This window comes from Pteropus alecto, unplaced genomic scaffold, assembly GCF_000325575.1.
Source record: "Pteropus alecto unplaced genomic scaffold, ASM32557v1 scaffold40, whole genome shotgun sequence".
Taxonomy (NCBI): Eukaryota; Metazoa; Chordata; class Mammalia; order Chiroptera; family Pteropodidae; genus Pteropus; species Pteropus alecto.
This window is the reverse complement of record NW_006431919.1, coordinates 687,043-708,688: the sequence shown is the minus strand read 5'-3', so window position 1 is coordinate 708,688 and position 21,646 is coordinate 687,043. Positions and strand designations below refer to the sequence as shown.

The 21,646-nt window shown below is 41.6% G+C and overlaps 1 protein-coding gene across 5 annotated transcripts in view; it reads left to right on the top strand.

Annotated features, from left to right (window-relative positions):
- HTR4 (5-hydroxytryptamine receptor 4) overlaps positions 1–21,646 on the top strand; it is a 115,684-nt gene that overhangs the window by 74,884 nt on the left and 19,154 nt on the right. The window contains exon 6 of one of the 5 annotated variants that reach the window (XM_015585204.1): positions 19,276–19,422. The exons of 3 other annotated variants lie outside the window; for them this stretch is intronic. In XM_015585204.1, coding sequence (XP_015440690.1) covers positions 19,276–19,381 — 106 coding nt within the window. In that variant the 3' untranslated portion in view covers positions 19,382–19,422. Of the gene's footprint in view, positions 1–17,557; positions 17,766–19,275; positions 19,423–21,646 lie in introns of those variants that run through there. One more of the 5 variants, XM_006906369.1, reaches the window with a different exon arrangement.

The window sequence follows — 21,646 nt, the reverse complement described above, 5'->3', positions numbered from 1 at the left end:
GGGGCCTTTTTCTCTTAAAGTTTTTTTGAGAGAATGGAATTTCACTTTTCCAGGTTGAATTAAAAACAGGCCAGTCTGGCCTCAGTGGTTTAGAATAATACACTCTCATGCTTGGTTGTATCCTATGGCCCTTGGACTTATCTAACATTTTGTCATTAAGCAAGCAGATGGGTAGCCAATGAAGTAAAATATGCTTTTGCAAGACATTCTTAGAGGGCTTTGATCACTCAGATTGTACTAACTAACGTGCACAGTAGTAGAGAGATGCAGCTGTGAATGGTTGTTTCTGTTGGATCAGTGTCTTCTTTGGGATACCCAGCCCACAATCAAAGTAAAAGTGAAAATATCATTTGGTTGGCTGATGAATAGTTCGTCTAGATATATAGGTTACATAACCTTTTAAAAATAGTTTCCAGAAATGAATTATTGTCATATAAATGTTTTTTTGGAGGCAGTTTTAATATTTATACATACGTATATTAGAAAGAAGCATAATGCCAATATGTGGACAGTGGATTCTAACAGGTTCATCATGTGTGTGAAATGATTCTTAGTGAATTTAGAGCCAGCTTCTCTCTCCTTTCACACCCTTAACCTGATTCTTTTGCTGTTTTCTTCATCCACCAATATCTCTCATAGTCTTATAGGAGCAACTTTTCCCACTCTAGAAAACTCACATCAAACATAATGGAGGAGAAAGGAAGAAATAACTAATGAGAAAACACTGGCTACTTTTCTGCTCAAGTCAGGAATAAGACAAGGATGCCTTGTCACTTCTGTTCAGCGTTGTACATGCAAAATCTAAATGACTGGAAAAAAAAAGAAATATGAGGTATGAAAATTGGAGGAAAAGAGTAAATCTGCCACTGTTTATGAACAATATGATCATCTACCAGGAAAATCCTCTATAAACTAAAAACCAAGCTATTTCACAAGGAAGTTCACACATTAGCTGCTAGACTCCTACATCCTAAAAATAACCAATTAGAATGGGAATTAAGAAAAACGCTACTGTCCACAGAAGCAATAACTAAAGTTACTTTAAAAAATGTAGGAGAAAAGTGTAAGACATTTATTGAAGGAAATTTTAAAACTTTCCAGAAAGAAAAAAGCAGGGGTATAGGGATTCACTGTGAACCCAGATGAGACTGCTGTAAAACCCACATTTCATTTTGAAGTTATAAGAAACTCATCAGAAGTCCAGGTGTGCAGATTCTGGAACCTGATTTATTAGGTTCTGAGCTTTGATTTACAGTTACCTTGTGCAGCGCATCTATCTAACGTGTCAGGCACGGTGTATGAGGTAGTAGACGTAAAGATGAATAAGCTTTGGTGTCTTACTGATCTCAGAGCCTAATGAAGAAAGAGACATATAGCAAATAAGGGGGTATAGTATGTATCACTGGAATTGTGCACAGGTTTAACAGTGGCTGATCACTTGTCATCAACAGTTTCCTCAATATCACTGATAACCATCCAACATCTGCTTCAATTCCTGCAATGAGAGAATCTTACTACTTAATGAGGCTTCTCAATGGTTGGGCAGCTCTAGAGTTGAAAAGTCTCCCTTATATTGAGTTGAAGTTTCCATCACTATGACTTCTACCTACTGGCCCTAATTCTGCCACGAGCAAGATAAATCCAGCTACGTCTTTTTTTTTTTATTGGAATCACCCTTTCTGTACAGTTTAGTTCTGTGTCCCTTCTGAGGCTTTTCTTTTACAATCTAAATATCCCAGTTTCTTTCATTACTCTCCATGTGTTACTGTTGAAGGTTTGAAGAACATAATCACATCCCTTTATTTGTAGCCTTTATTTGTCGCCTTTATTTGTCTTGATCATTTTTTCTTTCAAAGTATGGTCACTCACATTAGAATCATCTGGGAGCTTAGTAAAAACATAAAATCTTGAGTGCCATTCACTAAATTGGGGAAGATTAGGGAAAATGGCATTTTTACCAAGATGACTCTTATGCGTATTAAACTTTGAGAACCATCGTGAATTGGAACGGTCCAATGTTTGCTGACATTGATCATACTTCAGGGTTAAGACACATATTATAATTCTTTGGTTCTTTTAGAGTCTCTCAAAGAATAATAATTTCATCTGGCAGGAAAATATGAGAGAAAATTCTTTTGGAAGCTTACATCATCTCAGTCATTCTTCAAGTCAAGTGACTTTCCCAATTTGGGAGGCAGAGTGCAACCATATAGACTATGGCCACATGGGTGACTGGTGATAGGAACAAGCCATATTGATTTGTCTTTGAGTTCTTTAGGGGTTTGACTCTGGAGTTCTTTGTCCTTTGGATAAATGCCAAGGATCTGGCCAGCCATGTCCACTGCTGTATCCTCAGAGCCTAGTAAAGTACCTGGACCATCGTGAGGCTTGACAAGGGGATAGAGGAATGCTTCTGTCTGTTGTCCGGTGACTTAGCTTCTCTTCTGTTTAACTGTCTTTTTAAAGATTAGCCTGTAAGATCCAAGGCAGAATAGGGACTAGGGTGCTGATAGTAACCTTAGAAGAGAGATTTTCTTTACGTGAATCCACTGACAATTCCAGTTTTGGCTTCTTGGGTAAATAATCCCTGTCCTGCTTATCTCACTACTTCATTGTGAAAATCAAAAGAGATAATGGATGTGAAATCACTTTGCTAACTGCAAAGCTCTGTTCTCATGGGAGAGATAATTATGTTACAAGAACAGACTATTTATAAGTTAGGTAACACAAGCAGAGATTGCATGCAAAGCTTAGCCTTGGGAATGAGTGTCTCTACTCTCATGCCAAGCTTCGATCTCTTCCTTGCTCAAACCTAGAACACTCACCTAGTTCCTGAGAAAGCCAAGAACTCTTGCAAGCACTTTCTTAAGACCTTGTCTATTTAACTTGGCTGTTAGCTACCACCCTCTGTTATCTATCTGCAATCTCCGATAAACAGGTTTTCCATTGAGTTGGAGACTCCTAGAGTGTGCTGTCCTATAGGGCAACCACTAACTACATTCCAAGTGCTCAGTAGCCACGTGTTTTGAGTGGCTACCTGATTAGAGAGCACAAATGTAGAATATTGCCATCACCATAAAAACTTCTATTGGACAAAACAGCTCTGGAACCATGCGAGACTTCTCTCTGGAAGGAGGCATTATATGCTCTCCCTCAGACTAACTCCTGTCAACCAAAGCTCAATAATAAATAAACCAATTCTAGTGGTTGTGTTATGTAAGTAAGTCTTTGACATTTCTATGCCTAATTAGTACATTCAGATTTATAGATGGAATGGATAAAGGAAGAAAATACGAAGATGGAGAAAACTTGGGAGTGAGTTAGAGGCAGCGAGAATAAGGTTCCCACACACAAAAAAAATAATAGAAGAAAAAAATTCTTCCAGGTTATTGCCCTTTGTTTCCTTTATGAATAACAATAATCGGAATTTATAATTGTATTTATTTTTTGTTTTCTTGTTTATTATCTGTCTCCCCAGTCAGTCAGTAGTGAGAGTAGATAAGGTGTCCTTTTTATTTAGAAAAGATCCCCGGGATGTAGCACATTGCTCAGTTAATTATACTTATTGGTTGAACGAATGGATGCTTTTATTAGACCCTATTGTTTACCTGGACAGTGTATACTCAAGTTTTCACCATTTAAAAAATATTTATTCATTTTTAATATTTATTGAATATTTAGGAATAGTTGTTTTTTCACTGTGAAAACATTGCCAACTTTCAGTTTCAACATGCCAGAATTCCCCTTTTAAATAAAGGTTTTCACACTGTAGATTGGAAGATTATCTGTGGATGAAGAAATAATTTAGGTTTGATTTATTTTGGATCCTTACAGGATTCTGCTAATGTTAGAAAGTTGTTTGACATTTAAAAGCCATTTTTCTTTTTTGGCCTTTACCTTGAACTTTGGAGGCTGTAATTGTATTCAACATTTACCTCATTGTTTTTAACCAAAGCAGACTGAATCTGGGTGAATCAAAGATAGATGAAGATGACCTTGCTTTATCTCCCCATCCTCTTCCATGGTGGCCTACATAATCTGCAGGCCCAACATAAAATGTGGGGCCTTTTTTGTTTAAAAGGCAGGAAAAGTAGTTAAAAGTATTAAAATGTAGAGTCTTTTTTCTTTCATCCACAGTCTTTCTCTCAACCTGTCATAGTATATTTATTTGTTATTTACCTTTTCTCTAGTAGAAAATAAAATATACTTTAAAATTATTAGCATAAATTTATTATTCATCTTTATGTTGTACAATGCCAGTTTTAAATGCAAATGTAAAAGTGTTAAATATAAAATCTCCAAAATGCCACGAATTGCCTAAAATTTGTAGTTCAGACATGCTTATATATTTGTTTTCACCAGGCAGCGCACAAAACTAATACAACTGTTTTTATTCCATTTCTTGATACTATTCTACTGACACTCTACCTTCAGGTTACTGATGAGTAAAGAAAGACAGTGGAAGAAACCGTGGTTGCTCTCTTACGCTCTCTTTGTCAGTAGTTTTAGCCTAAGGGCTTGACTAATACAGGGAAGCAACACGAGTGAGAAAAAACTTGAGAGGGTTCCTCGGTGGTTCTTGTTCCTTAGAACATCACAGCCTTTCTTCTGCTTTTGGCAAGTTCTGGATCAAATAGAAAATGTAGCCTCTCAGGGCTGTCAGCAGCCCAGTTACTACGTCATAAGTGTGTTGATATGAAACGTTGGCACAGAATTCTGGTGGATCCATGGGATTCAGCAAGACTCAAAGAAAATACAAAGTAAGCATGGTATAGAAGCTGTCGAAGGAGATGATGGAAGAAGGGAAAATGCTTCATATGTATAATGTGTTTATCTTGTTATTGCTTTGAGTCTTCTGACCTGGGCATGGTGAGTCTACCAGAATTTTGTGCTCACGGGGCATCACCAACGTGATGGGGCAGCAAGGAACATAGTGCATAGATCACCTCTGCTCACGGGCATGCTCTATCCTTCCTTTAGATTTCACAATTTCAAAGATAAAGTTATCAAGAATTTCAGGATGGCAGCAAGCAGAGCATTAAACCAAGCTCTGGTTTCCTGTGTGATTGCCCTGGTCACACAACCATGAAGCTGGTCCTATCCCCAGTCCTGCCCCAATCCCAACCTAAAGCAGCCTCTAAGAAAACATCATTCTTATTGATATCATTCCAGGAAAACAGTGAGAATAACAACATCAGGAGACCTCTAGTTGACTCACCAAATACTCAGGATTAGAAAAGTTAGTGCTGTTTGCACCTGTGAAAGTTTGGAAATCAAGTGGCTTAAGTTGGTCTCCAGGATGCTCACTTCTGGGCAACAGTGCCGAGATCTAAACATTATCCCCTCCACTGAGACATATTGTCAAGGAAATTTCCTGCCTCCGATTTAGGGGAAAGTGAACTTTAGTATGTAACCGAAGGGACAACCCGTTCAGTGTAGCATAATGGCTGTAGGTGCTGGGGTCTGACACACCTGGGTTTCTGTCCTGTCTGCGATCTGTCATTTACTATTGTTATAATCTTTAGCATGTGACCAAAATCTCTGAGTCTCTGTTTCCTCCTGTAAAGTGGGAATAATATTAGAACCCATCTCCTAGGACTTTCATTAAGGTTAAATATGATATAACAGGTGCAAAGCTGAGCCCAGATCCTGTTACACAAAAAGCACTCAAGAAATGGAAGCTGCTATAATTGCTGTTATTAAATTGTATATGTAACATCAGTCATATCTTGGTTAAACAACCTTTTCCAGTTATTTTCTCAGCTTCCTGATAAGCATTTCTTAAGAAATGAGTCAATAGAAATCTCTCTGGTCTAAACACTGCTCCTTAAACAAGAAGCAGAGTTCCCTGTGCTAGAAGAAAAGCCAGAAATGAACTAAGTTAAATTAATCAAACTGTGTATAAATAATTGTTTAAGCAACATGAGACAAGACTTGTTTCCTGGGTACATCATGCCCTGTGCTGAACAGTTGGGATTGTTATTTTGAACATGCCTTCTGGCTTTTAAATTACCTGTAGGCATTTCTTTGACCCAACATAAAACATGCTAACTATATCAAACAAGTTGGGTATATTCTGTGTATATTTTCCCCCTCTGACTGTGCAGGTGCACCTGTTGTGAGGGTGTTCGGGTTCGGTGTACCAGCTCTCAGAGATTGGTGCCCACAATACAGAGGGACTGTGCATGCCACCCTGCAGGGCAAGCCTTCAAACAGCACTCAGCTCAGAGATATCCAAGGTTGTTTATCCAACGTCCAGAACAGAGACAGTGTTGTGTGATTCTCTGGCCCTTGGCCCTGGCTCCTCAATAAAGTCATCCAGGGGCTCTTAAATAATACCTGAGCCTAGGTTCCACATGTAGAGATTCTATTTTAATTGGTCCAGGTGGGGACCAGAAATGCATATGTTTTAGGAGCTCTAATGTGCAGCAGGATTGAGAACCACCGATGCAGTGGAAAGCAGGAAACCTGTCTTCTAATCTCTTACTGATCGTCAACCAGTCATCACCTCTCTCAGACCAATAAATGAGGAAGTTGAAGTAGATACAGCTTCAAGTTGAGTTCTAGCTCCGTGTCTTAAACTACAGAGATAGCGTGGGTTTAAACTAGTAATTCTCAGTTGGGGACTGTTTTGTTTACCAGGGCACCTTTTGCAATGTCTGGAGGCATTTTTGGTTGTCACGACTGGTGGATGCTACTAGCATCCAGTGATAGAAGTCAGGGATGGGGCTAAACATCCAACAATGCACTGGACGCCACCCCTAAACACACACACACACACACACACACACACACACACACACAATTGTCTGGCCCCAAAATTCAAAATAATGCCGAGGTTGAGAAACCCTGCTTTAAACTAATTCTCTGCTAGCGGACAGCGGGAGAGATCTTTTAACAATGCCAGGAGGTGCGGTTGCTTTTATCTGCCCACTTCAGTGCAGCTCCTGCACCATTGGGCCCTCTTAATCCACATCCATTCCCAAGACAAGATAAGAGGGGAGGCGAACCCTAGAAGGAAATTGCTGTTGTTTCTGGGAGGAAGGGCCCTGAATCTCTGTGGTTAGCATGCCAGCGGTAACCTTGCAGATAAGCCGTTTCCACAAGGCAGGCTCTATGAGCTTGTTCTCTTACAGTGTGTACTTGGCAGGGACGCAGCCCTCCCAATTTAGTCAGAGCAGCTGTTCAGGAAGGAATCGCCTCCAAAGCACACTTAGAGAGCCACCCGAAAACCACACCCCCGTGTAAATGAGTGTGTGGTCTGCAGAGCAATGATTCAGGTCCGTGGCCCATAGAAGAGGTAAAGTCTCTTCTTCTACTGAATGTCGACAAACTAGAGTGTGTCCAGAAGAGGGAAAACAGCATGATTTTCTTTGTGGAATTCACGACATATGAAGAACAATGTAAGGAACTGGTGCTACTGAGCTTAGAGGTTAAAGAAGACTCAGGTCATAAGCATTGTTTTTATTTATCTAAGGTTTGTTATGGGCAAGAGGGACCTTACTTGGTCTGCATGGTCCCAAGGGAGAGAGGCAGGGACAAAGGATCGAGGTTTTAACAACACCTATTTTAGTACACAGTGGACTGGACTGTCTTCCCAGGGAGTTCCTAAGAAAGTCGAAGGAGAAAGTCAGATGATCACCAGTCACTTAGAAGTGTTGATTGACCATCAGTCACTGGGAGCATTGACTGATCATTAGTCAACATTTCTGAGGAAGGGGTGGGGGACTGAAGGGGATATTCTCAGACCCTTCCTTTGTGATCGTGTGTTACAGAGCCACGGAAGTCCTCCCACAGTGCAGTTAAAGGAGAGAGATTGAGAAGGGGGGGAGGTGGGGTGGGAGGGGGGAAGGGGGAAGGACAGGGAAGAGGGAGTGAATAGTACAAAACCTACTTCAGCCAGCATAACGTTTTGTTTGGTTGAAGCTGGAGATCTTCTGGAAAGATTACCAGTGGGAAGAAATGTGGCAGAGGCGCTATTGTCAATTTCAGGGTCCATTCTGTTTTGCTTTATGTTTCTTCTGGCCATCTGGCTGGTAGAAAATTTAGACATACCTAAGGAAACACTACATCCCCAACCTCTACAGATGTTTGGAGGTACAGAGCTGATTTGATGCCTGAGATTCTGTTTGAAGAAAATATTGTCGTATCCAGTTAGCAGGATAAATTTCTGTTGCTTGAAGCCTGAAGATGAACAGAATTACTCTTTAATGATTTGTGGGGAGTTGGAGCTCTAGGCTGGGATGAAGGAGACATGCCCTCAGTCTAGTGTTCATATTCTTCGTTTTTCACAGAGATAGTTAGGACCAGGACTTCAGGCTTCAGGACAAGGCAGGATTCCAGTCTAGGAGGAACAAGAGGACTGGCAGAGCAGTTTAGTGTTATGGCTAAAAGCATAGGACTTGGTATTTGATGGACCTCAGTTTGACTTCAGGTCACGCCACTTTGAAGTTGTGTGATCCCAGGCAAGTTACTTGACCTCTTGGTGCCTCGGTTTCTTCCTGTGCAAAATGGAAATAAAGGTGGTTCTGGCCTCATAAGACTGTTGTGAGGGTTGTATGAGATATTGTACATATAGGACCTGGAACATGTTGAGTTATTGATAAATTGCATTCTCGTTATCATCATTATCTTTTTAGGCAAAACATCAGGAACACAGGTTAGCAACAGGACAAGACTCCTGTTTCTGAAATACTGGTTCATCATTAGAACAGAGTCTGAAAAGAAATAGTTTGGCGTCAAAATCATCATAATGTTCTCTTGATAAGGGGCAGGAGAGTTCCTGAGCAATAAGTTCAGAAAGAGAAGGAAAAGTACTTTAATTGCAAAGATAGGGGAACTGTGAAGGAGTGATGTAGAAAGTTCTAGCTGTTGTCCTACTAAATTCTGGGGAATCGTCTTCCAGCTTTGAGTGAGGAAACCCAGTGAATGGCTTCTGGTTATGTAAACAAACCAATTGAATGTGCTCTGGGTTATATTCAGCCGAAGAGCTAAGAACTTACTTTTCACAGAATGATTTCAGAACTGTCTTTTCTCATTTCCATGCCTATTTCAGGTTATTTTTAACAAGATTCTTAGAAATATTTCACAGTTAGAATTGCTCTTGGAGAGCTTTTTATTCTCTAAGAAATGGGCGAATCTATATTTTGATAAACCTAACAAATATATCTGGTGCCTGCTCACGTTCCTTTTCTCCTTTTCAGATTTTATTTCCTTTGCTGGCTGGTATAATGAAATTCTTTCCTATATTTGTGAATTAGCATTGCCTGCTTTAAGTTTCTGACTTTGGGGAACGGAGTATGTATGTATGAATACACACACATATGTATACACATATACATATACATCCATATATGTATACAAAGATAAATATACACAAATATATGATTGTCATGTGTAATAACTAGTTACTTTAGGAATAATTTGGATTTGGTTTCCTGGTCCAGATATCACTATCTTCCCCTTCATCATCATCTTAGTATCTGCCATTTACTGAGCACTGGTTTATATACCAGGCATTGAACTAAGTACTTCACAGGTGTCATCTCATTGGATCCTTAATATATACTCTATGGAATATATTAAGGTGTGATGATTCTCATTTTGCTGATGAGGAAACTGAGACTCAGAGATTAAATGATTTGGTCAATGTCCTGTAGCTGGTGAGTGGTAGGGCCAGGATTCTAACTCATGTTTATCTGATTTCAAAGCCCTTACTGTGAACTGCTAAACTATGCCCCTTGTTAGTTAACTGAAAACTCTTGAAAGAATACAGAACTCTTGATTCTCACGCATGGGAAGGGCTTCAGAAGTGATCTGGTCAAATATCCCAACCAACGCAGTTATCTCTTCTACAGCTTACCTAGTAGGTAGCTGTCTGGCTCCTCCGGATGAGGGGTAGCTCATTGCTATTCAAGCCGAGACATTCTATTGTTTGCATAGCCCTCGTGGTTGGCAATGTTTGGTCAACTTTTACTTCCTGCATCTTAGCATCATAAAAGCCAAGAGTTTTATAGCCGGATGTGATAACAGCTCGAGCAGTCCAGTGGTTCTTAAACTTTTTTTTCAAGTGGAGAACTCTTTTGTTCTGATAGACTCTTACTCGGAACTGTGAACAATAAAAGTAGAACTGCTTTGATCAAAACAGATGTTCCAGTGGTGGTATGTGTATGCACAGAAATTGTCCTGCCAGTGTCTCCTATGGCCTTTCCATCAGGTTATTTATTAAAGTTTTGTTAAGAATAACCTGAAATAGACTGCCGAACCCAATATTTTAGACAAGAAAATTGAACTTCAAGATGTAAGACAATTTGCTTAAAATCACGCTGGTATATTAGCAGAAGAATAAAGATCAGAATTCAAGCCTCAGAACTCCTAGCCCAAATTCTCATTTATTCACTCATCTACTACCGTTTTATTATGTGTCTAATATGGTGCATACACTGTTCTAGGCAGTGAGGGCTACACCAGGGGTCTAGATAGGCAAGACGTCTGCCATTAAAGAGCTCACATTCGAGATTTTCCCATCTCACTTTTCAGCCCTGTCTTTGGAAACCACCACCACCCATACACACACCCACAATCAGCCCATCCCAGGCAACTTCCACTGCGTTCAGTCCAGCTCACCATGGCTTTCCAAAAGGCTGGGCTCTAGAATCGTACTCAAGGCTGTTCACATATTTGATGATTTTAGGGTGACCTTTCCTTGATAGGGTTGCAAATTGTAACTTTTTTTCTACCTCTGATTTTCCTTTGGGACAATGTGTATAATATAAGCATGGAGAGAGAAACTATTTCACAGGTATTCAAGGCCATTTGGGCATGTGGGATTTTAAACTGTAAATGCCAGCTGGATTGAGTTGTAGCAGCATAACCTTGAGCAGCAGTGAGAAGATGGTAAAGGGCATATGAAGCCCTCCTTGCCTGACCCGGTCTGGTTTTCCAGGCCATTTCCTTCAACTCTCCCCAAACCTAACTCCCTATGCAATAAGCACTCCTAGATTGATCAGTTTTTTCTAAATAAATAGTGAATTCTCCTGCCTTGAGATTATTTCTGCTGCCTCAAATGCTCTTTCTCACTTTCCTGCCCTGCACAAGCCTACTCGTTCCTTGAGGCATGATTTCAAAAAGTGCTCTCTGAACTTTCCTGATCCCCATCCCCTCAGTTTTCAAGTAATAATGAATCACTTCCTCCTCAGGGCTCTCTTAGTGCGTGCTTGGGCTCATTCTGTGAGAGATCTTAAGTCCTTTTATGCACCTGACACACCTTCCCCTCACCTGGGCAGCGTCTCCTGCCTGCCACGTCTAGGAGTCCAGGGTGCCTGTTTGAGGAAGGTGCACATTTAGCGATGCTGGTGCAGTGGGACTCTGAGTTGGATTGCCTGGTTCAGTTCGTGGGTCCACTTCTCCCTAGATGTTTCCCTGGGGCAACTGACGAGGCCTCATTCCATTCAACTAAAGCCTACAAGTAATAAGACCTGTGTGATAGGAGTGTTGTGAAAATTATATGAGATAATTCATAATTTGCTTAGCACAGCAATTGGCACATAATAAACACTCCGTAAATGTTGGCTGTTTTCATTATGGATCCATACTTGTAAGGCATTTTCTCCTAAGTATTTTTAGGTTCTATCATATAGAAATAGGTAAGCAGAAAAGGCAGGCAGACAGTCTGATCCCCCAAATATTCAAAGTTCCAATCTTTTGTCATTTAAGAACTATGGTAGACACTGGGAAAAACTCTCACAAGGAGATCGGTTTGACGTTAGTTATATGTGCATATTGAGAATCAGGGAAGCAGGTGCACTGGAATTAGAAAAGCCACACCGATCTGATCTTGCATTTTGAAGTGTTGAAACATGGACATTTCTGAGGCTCGAGTTGGAACTTAAGAGCTCCTGGGAATACATTTTGTTGGAAGCCACAAGGTGACACATTCCAAATTGTCCTTACTCAGCTAGTTGGGGTTCATTCTACAAGTAGCACAAAGTAGTAGAAAGAGCCCTGTGCCGGGATCCCAGAGCTTCTGCCCTGTGGATGTGTTGCTTTATGTCCTTGACAAGACATTATGCTCTCTGCAATTCACCTTTCTCATCTGTCTGATAGGGGCTTTTGTCACTTGCTTCCTACTTTCACAGATTTTACCATATCAGCATTCTGCCCATACTATTATTGATTTACTATTTGTCTTTCAATACATTTCTACTCCAAATAAATATATTTGTAAAAGAAACTCTGTATCATGACCTTAAATGCAAAGCTACGTAGAGAAGATGATTTAAAAATAAATGCACTGAAGATGAAGCAAATTATTATTTGGATAAATTATTGTTAAATTTTAACCTGATCCTATTGCTTGTCAAAGACTCTGAGCCCCGAGACCTATTCTCCATTTGTTTGGAGTTAGAGACGCGTTAAAGCCAGAGAGGGACCAAACTGAGTTTTTCTCTTTAAAATAAGCAGAAAGATCACCCCATAAGGTATATAGATGTCCTATCACTATATTGTACAGCTAAAACTAATATAATATATGTCAACTATAAATGAAAAATAAATTTAAAAAACCATAATCTTAAAAAAGGATTAAAAAATAATAAAATAATCAGAAAGAGTGAAAGAAATGTTAAATCCCCTTACTGTTAAATGTTAAATCACGATAATTTGTGATTCAAATTATTTAATGCTATGTACATTAGTTGGCATATCACCTGTGGAACGCATCCCACGTTTGAGAAATACTGAGTCTTTCAGAGGCAATATTATATTCTGGTTGATAGTGCAGTTAAAGACAAAGAAATCGACCTAAGGCATTGCCTTTTGAGTAATGTAACTTATTGATAACTTAGTGTGTGGGCTCACTGTTTATAGACAATTCAGTTCGTTTTTATCAGCTCGTTGTACCCAAGCATTCTGTTTTTTCACCACATGAAGAACATCTGCAACTAAATTACTCGAGCTTCGCTTTACATTTTTTGCCTTCTCATAGTCTCGATTCATCACCAAGTCTCTTCTCATTTCTTTATCATCAGTGTCATAAAAAAACAATAAATATCCCCTTGTCCACTTCGCTAAAATGCACTATCCACGTGCATTTAGTGCTTCCTTTCTGATCCCTTGTGGAGCACCACGGAATGCTTTATACTTCCCTCTCTGGCCCTTCCCACTCTCCTGCACTTTCTCTTCACTGCTACTTAAGTCTCTGGATCTAAGTTCTGCCTCAAGTATGAATAGAATCATTGGATACCACCTCCTCAGGGAATCTCATTCTCCCATGTGCATAAGAATCACCTGTGAATAGTTTAAAAATGCAAACTTTTGCTCTCTCCTTTGCCCTCTGCCCTCTTACCCTGCTGTCAGGGGTCTGGTGTGGATCCTGAAAATCTGTCTTTGTTATAGGCACCTAAGATAATTCTGACACACACAGTCTCTGGACCACTTTGTGAAAGATGGCTTAGCTGACTTAGCTTTTTTCCTCCTCCCCTCCTTCAGCTCTTCCTTCTCATTCTTCTGGAACACGGGTAATTGTACGTTTATTTCATCAACTGTTAATATTAAACTTCATCACGAAACTCTTCCCACCACACAAATGATTTCCATGTTTCCCAATGGGCAGAATTCCCGGGTTGGGAGGCAGAATGCTGGATTTACAGCACTGGATGCACCACCACCCATCGGTCCATCCATGCCCCTGCGTTGACCTTCTTGCTCTTCTAAAACGGAAATAATGCTCCATGCCCTCCTTCCTTAAAGATTTGTGCTGAACATTTAATGTGCAAAAAGATATAAAAATGCTTCATGGATTATAGAGGATTTTTACAAAAACTATTAAAACAAGAAACTGCATTTTTTTTTAAAAAAAAAAAGCTTCTGTTAACTATCGGAGAATTTTTTTTTTTTAATGATGTTTTGCATCAGGGGTTTTGAGCGACTTTGCCAATGTTTCTGATGAAGCATATGTTTGGGGAGAGACAGTTGTGATCTCGCTGCATGTTAAGTTGTGGCATCTCGGCCCCCTCCTATCCCATCCTACCCAGAAACGTGTAACAGTTTTGCAATGTAATTACACAGATTCAGAAATTGAGGTCTTCCACATTCTTTAATACAAATCCAAAAATTACCCCCCCTTATGTTTCCAGTGAAACCTCTTCGCTTCACACAGAATACAAAGTATAAGATACTAACAATAGAATATTAAAAGCCAAATTTGAAGCAATTACCCACAGCTTTAGAGAACAGTCCTACACACAGCTGGTGCCCAATCAGAAGGTTTGTATCTGTCACCCACCATCTCTGCTACTCATAGACTCAGAATGTCAGAGCTGCAGAGGATCTTATAGATAATCCTCCTCCTCACTTAAAAAATGGGAAACTGAGGCACGGGGAAGAGACTAAGGCATAAGGGTCACGCATGGATGGAGGCCGAAAAAAACACTAGAACCCAGGTCCCTGTCTCCTGGTTGACTGCTCACACTGCTGCACTCAGCCGCTTCCTTTGTTGAGTTAGCAGGGCGACCTTGTAGTTGAAGGTGAAAAGGGCTGAGTGTGAAAGCTATGTCCACTGAGTGTGATATATTGCACAGGAAGGAGGTATCTCGGGGTGCGGCATATTGCACCATCATTTTGTATCTTGAATGAAGATTTAAAAGGCAGACAACTTTAAATGGTTCACTGTTAACACTTAGATCAGTACGGTAGCGGAAAATGAGACTGACTCGGGCCAACCAGGATGCAAGATCGCCCTGTCATTATTCTCAAGTTCTCATTCGCCCTGCAAAGAGGGAGTTGGTTGTGAGTCCTCCATGGAGTTAGGATACATCATTATAGCCCTTACCGAAGAGAGGAGTCGTGGAGGAAGAAGGACAAGGGTCCAGCCTCTAACTATACATATATGTATATGACACCAGGCATCCAATGTCAATTTCACAGTCATCTCAATCTTTATGTGAGTCCTGGAAAGATGGCGTGAGAGAGCCACCATAACCTTTTGGAAACACCTCTCAAAGGACCTCCTCCAGTCTCCCCAATAGCTCTGGAGCCTTCCACACACCCAGCCCTGCGGCTTCCTTTAGCTCTGTCTTCCTGCCTTGTCTTCCATCCTCCCTCCTCACTCTTCGTTATGTGTATTCACCTCGCCTTTCTTTCTTTCGGACTCTGCCTTCCCCACTTTCCTCCTGTTTCTGTAGGATTTTTTTCTTTTTCCACCTAGTCTCCCTGTTCTGCATCACAGAAAATATACACGCCGCATGGCAAAGATTCTCCTTCAGTGGGCAGAAGAGTCCTGTGTTAATGACCCAGTTGCAGTGTTTCATGTAAAGGGGGGACCACACCACACTGGGGTCTTCTCATAAGTAGAACAAATAAAACGTGCTCTCCTGCACATATCCCTTTTACCCTGGAGTCCATCACAGTGGGATGAGGAAATGTTAGAGACAGCAGCACTTGAACGCTGGACTTAGCAGTGGTAGTTCTCAAAATGATGATAAAGGACAGTATATCAGGACAATTAATCGCACAGACTTTGGTATCAAAAATGACCTAAATGTAAGGTCCGATCCTGCCATGTATTAACTGAGTAAACTTGGACAAATGATTAAAACTCTCTGAAACTCAGTTTTCTTGTCTGTTAAATGGATATAAAATGCATGAATTAATGCATATAACACAGTTAGCCCAGTGCCTGGAAGACAGGTGCTGCCCTAACAGGTGGTGGTTTTTACTGTTGCTAGTAATGATAATAAGTATGACATGAGGGGAATTTGGCCAATGAAAGATGAGAAACCCTTCCTTCCTTGCTTCCTTTGTATTCATTTTTTTTTCTTTTAATATATTCAGTGAATAAGATGGATGAAATGTCATGGGGGGTATGTCAAATCATAAGGCCACATCTCAAGTTATCTAGAGTTTATACTGGAAAAAGTCACGTGGATAATCTGGAGGAAGGAATGTTATAACCAGAGATAGATCAAAAGCTCTGTTCAGAGCAAGTAACAAATCCAGAAATAGTTAGAGCTCATGATGTGAGAACGAAATCTTGCATATTTTGCTGCAATAAGATTAGTCTTCTAAATGTGGGGGAGGGGGGGTTAAGATAACATTATAAGGAGAAAGTTGCTGTCCAGAATTGATGGGAAACATTTAACTGTCTCTGAGCCAAGATGTAGTATTTTGGGGATTAAAGGAACTGATCGATAAGACCTCTGACTGGAGCTCTTTCGAGGACTAGGAAAATGAAGGCAGCCTGGAGACCAGTAAATATTGGTCCAGTTCTTAAATCAAGACCAACGCTAGACTCCAGAAACTACAGACTCATAGCTTGAAATAGACCTTACCGAAATTCTAAGACAATTATAACAAGTGCATTATATGTCAGGCTCATTGTGTAGATTTGTGCTCTTTCCTACTACCCTGTTTCAAGAGAGAGAATCATTTGTGAGCAAGAGTCGATGTTGTTTCGTTAAAAAAATAATTCAGGCCAAGTAATATAATCATTTATTAGGACAGACGTACTGCTTGGCGAGGCTTTTCAGCAAAGCATTGAACAAAACCTTCCATGGGTAGGTCCATGCTCAGGTACACTGTGTGTTACCTGTTCGCTGGGTAGGTAGTCTGTCATGGTGCACCATAATTCTCTATTTTAGCCCTACCCTGATAAAGTTTTTTTAAATCTTGACTGAAGACCTAAAAGGCAGATGATGCTAAACTGAAAGATCTAGGTAGCAATAGATTATCTGAACTTCCTACGTGCTTGTGAAATCCTTAAAGTCCAGTTCTACTTGGTACTAAATAATTACATCTTGAATGTTGACATTGTTATGATTTAGAATGCTCTCGATTAGCTAAAATGATCGCAAACCAGTAAAATGAAATTTAACTGAGACTAATATCACGTCTTGTAGTTTAGCTCAAACATAAACTGCACAGATGTAATGAAGAACCACAGGAACTGACAACTGTTTGTATCAAAAAGATACAAGTTGGCAACAAACTCGATATAAGCCTGTAGCATATTGCCATTGTCAGAGTGCACTTAATGTTGACCATATTCATAGAAATAAACTAAACCGATGATGAAGAGTGCATGATATGTCAGGCTCACTGTGTAGATTTGTGCTCTTTCCTGCTACTCTGTTTTGAGAGAATCATAATAAGGATTGCGTTCAGAGGACAGTGCCCAGTACAGGCAACAATCTGGAAACCATAATATATAATGAACTATTAAAGAAAATGGGAATGTGTAGCCTGGAGAGAGAAAACTTGGAGGATATAATTAGTAGAGGGAAGAATTTTAAGTGGGCCTGGAGGGCATAGCCGTTCCACCGAGAAGGCAGATTTTGGCTGAACGTTAACAAGCTCTTTCTAATAACAATAACAAACTCTTTCAGTAAAGTTGCTCAAAAATAACATGGCCTGGCTGATCACTGGCGATTCCTAAGTAGGGGCGAAGCAGCCACCACCCTGCATTGCACAGGGGCTTTCCTGCACTAGGTGGGCGCTCGTCCGAGCTCCTCTGTGACATCCATTCCAGCTCTGAGATTCTGTGATCTTCTCCCCTCTCCAGGGATGCAGTGGAGTGTGGTGGCCAATGGGAGAGTCAGTGCCACCCCCCGGCAACTTCTCTGGTGGCTGCTCAGCCCAGTGACACTTAGGCCTCTGGGGCAGTGACTCAGAAGACAACCATCCTCTGAGAGAGGGCCGGGTCCTAAGCTGCTGCTTGTGCGTGACTGCACCTGGTATTCTCTTCACGCGAGCGTTCCGTCCGTCCGTCCGTCCGTCCGTCCATCCGTCCATCGGGGCAGTCACCCCATGCCCACCGGGCTTTTCCTCTGGGATTCCAGCAGGCGGCGTTTGAGGGCGTCAGGGGACAGGACGGCCCCCTCGTTCACTGGGGGCTCTCCTCCAGAGATCTCCTCATGAAGGGATTGTTTTCATTTCCCAGAACTCCCTCTTCCTGGCATGTCGCCCTTGCCTCACACTGTTGTCCCCGCTCCTCCCCTCACTGCGCCTGGTTGGTCTCACTCGTGTTCCAAACACGATGGCTCACTGTGTCCTATCTCAGTCACTGATGTCTCTAAATATGCCTCTTTGCTGTGCCCGCTCGCAGACACTGTCAAGACGCATCCTCCCTGTGCCTGTCTCAGTCAGAGTCGCATTCCAGAAGCACACTTGTCTTGCTTGTTCACATCCGTCTCAGCCATTTTCAAATCACTCACTATCTCATCTCTGTCCCGTTCTGTGCCGGACACTAGTACACATTCCTCCCGGTGTCTGGGTCCAAATGCGTGTCCTCCCAGCCCGTCCCCATGTCAGTCACAGCTTCCGTTTGCTCTTCCTCGTGTCCGGTGTCAGTCTCTCCCTGCAGGATACGCTCCATTTATTCACCATGGAAGAAACTGGGGCAAAGATCTACCTGAGGAAAATGGTCTCTGTCGTGACCTTGGAGGAGAGCAGAGCAGACAGTTTCCCCCGAGTGCTGTGGCCTCAGGGCCCCGGGCTCCGAGCTGCCCGCCTTCCTCTCGAACTAGAGCAGCATCTTCTGAGGAGCCTTGGGCAGGGCCGGCGGTCTCGTCGTGTTTATTAAAAGACTTTGGAATCTTTCCCACAAGCCTGTGCTGAAGTCCATGGTACCAATTTACAACCCTGGAATCTGGCCTATTGCTACCAAAGAAGAGAACTGTTGGGAGCTCCTACTGCCGACACCTGTCACTCACTGCGATCCCCCAGGTGGAGCAGGCAGGACCAAGCAGTGCCGGGCAGAAAAACAGCACCTGACTTAAAGTTGGAGGACGCTAATTCCAGCTCTGGCTCTGCTCCTAACATGCTGTGAGGTCTCGATCAGGCCCTTCCCTCCCTGGACCTTATTTTCTATATCTGTCAACTGAAGTTTGGACAAGGGGGTCTCTAAGATCTCTCTTCGTTTCTAGGACAATGAAATGCTGTCGCAGCCGTCTGCTACCTCGAAAAGCCATGGCCGGCCTGCCTTTTGACTGTTTCACAGAAACTAGATGCCTCGTTTGGGCCTTCTAGACCCTTGACCTTGCCAGCTTTGCCCTTCAAATTAACCTGGATGTCTTTCATCCAAAGTTGAGTCCATGGCTCTTGCAAGTTGCCCTGAATGGAGATCCCAGAGAGGTAAATGCCATCATATCGCAGAGCCATAGGAGGTTTTCACTTTGATCTTGGCTGTGATTTGATAGCATCTCAGGACTTTGTTATACTCGCTTTGTTCCCGCTCCTTAAGAAGTGTTCAGCTATCATTTCTGTCGATGTTTACTTTAGTTCTGGAACCAAACGGACAAGAAAAAGACTTTGGAATGAGGAAAAGAAGATTGCCCCAAAACCATCCAAATGCCAAAAGAAAATCCTCTGTCCTGTGAAGACTTAATTTTACTGGGGAGAAAGTCATGCCTTAGGGAAGGGGAAAAGGTCTCTAAAGAGAAATGTTATTTAGAACTCTTGAATGCCGTTGAGAAATATTACAGCATGTCAAAGTGCTTCATGTAAGGCTGGGACTCTCACTGGTCAGTGGAGCAGAATCACTGGGGATCTATGCTAGTCAATGATGAAGAAAGTTTATTTAAGTCCTACCTGGCGCCCTCGCTCTGGCTGGACCAACCGCCTTTGCTTTTTCAAGTCTCTGTCCTCCATCGTTACTAGATTAGGGCTTACTAGATTGAGGCAACCACCATTTCGAGGATGATCCTTTTCTAATACAAAGGTGGGGACAGCAGGGTTCTGAGACCCAAGGCCCTGAACCTGGAGGTGAGATGCAAATGATCTGCTCTGATGGCTACCCACGCTTCCCACCGCCTCCATGAGCACGCGGTAAGGATGGGGGCCGCAGAGGAGCAGCACACGCACCGAATCAATAGTGCTGACTTACTGTGTGACTCAGAACTAATAGCCAGACCTCTCTGGCCTCCGAGAATCTCTCCTGCCTACTTCACAAAGTTGTTGTGGCGATAAATGATTTTCGTGAAAACATTCTGTAAATCATAAAATGCCCTTCTGTATGTTTATCATTACTTTGGATGCTCCTGAGCTCTCAAGGACTAAGAATTTCTTTGCCAAGAGGTGAACCAGTTTAGAGACTGAGCTTCGTATGTTGAAAAATAGTACTGAAGGGGCACCTTTTTTGGGGGGTCCAGTCTTCTAGGTCCACCCCTCCTCATTTGGTTACTCCAGGTTGTGCAACACACACAACACTGCAAATTTATATGTCACAAACCTTCTCATTTGAAGGGATTTTTTTATTCTCGAAATGAAGGAGTGGGCGGAGAGAGATAGGGACTAATTTTGGTAAGAATAAGCCTAACTTCCTGTAACTTCAAAGTCGCATGGAATAAATTCAAATGCCTTTTTTGCCATGAAATCATTTATTTGGAGGAAAAGGGTTCTCAAAATTATCCCCACCCTATAAATTCAACATAGATATATAAATTCTATGAAAATAACCTCAAATATGGACCAAATTTTATTTTGAGCAGCTGACAAGAGTGTTATGAGTCTGCTAAGATACTGAACCAGATAACTTTCGAGATTTTTCCTAATCTGATAGTCTTTATAAATGATTGTTGGTTATAGTTTAATGATATTTAGCTAACACTTTAATTTTGTTTACATTTTAATAAAGTAGAATTACCAGTGGGGCCACATGTATAGGTTATAACGCACTGAGTCCCTTTGTGTAATCGACATGTAAAGTACATGTGTGGCCTGTTATATAGAACATGGAACTTAATTACATAATTTCAAAGGGTTATACATTTTAATGATGGTTGTTATCTTTGGTTATGAAATTGTTAGTTATGCCTATGATTTACTGGAAGCTTAAAGCTTTGAAGGTACTAGAATCCTCAGTTCTAATTTGTTTCTATGAAGAGAACCCTTGGCTTTATGATAATATACTTTTTTGATGCAGTTTCCAGGAATGTGTTCTGGGGAAAACAGGAGCCTGTATAGACTTGTCTTTTTTTCCAATTGATAAATTCTATTTATTGATAAACATGAATAAATTACACATATGTTTATATTTGTGCATTCTGTACATGTTTGTATAAATTATATAAAGAGGGAAATCTTAAGTCGTAAAACTAGTAACTGAATTTTGAATACACAATAAAATACCAAAGCCAACCTCACGCCTCAGTCCCACGACGCTTCTTTGTAACCTCGGTAGCACACCCAGCCCAGCCCTCAGGAGCTTTGGGCGTTTGAAGCTGGGGAATATTCTGTCACCAGTGTCAGAGTCCCATCAAGGTAAAGCCAGAGCCCAGGACACCTAGATAGTGTGATTCTACCTGTCTGTCTGTCTGCCACCTTCGTCAGGACCCCAAGAGCTAGGATGTATCTCTCCGACATAGTCATCCCGGGAGCAGAGGGTGGGGAGGGATCCACCCCAGCCAATCTCAGGGTACACGCCATTGGAGCCATTTGAGGTGGCATGGCAGCCATATACCCACAGGTCTTGGATTGAGGTTATTAAGCACGCGCCTCCTTGCTGAAACCTTTTTTGGTGTCATGAGCCACCCAGGAGCCTGGAATCCAGCTCCCTTGTCCTGGGCCCCCTGGGATATTAGGCCTAGCTAGCATGTCAGTGGAATTCAAGCCCCACCACTGGTGAGTATGGAGCAGTGGAAAAACCCCTCTC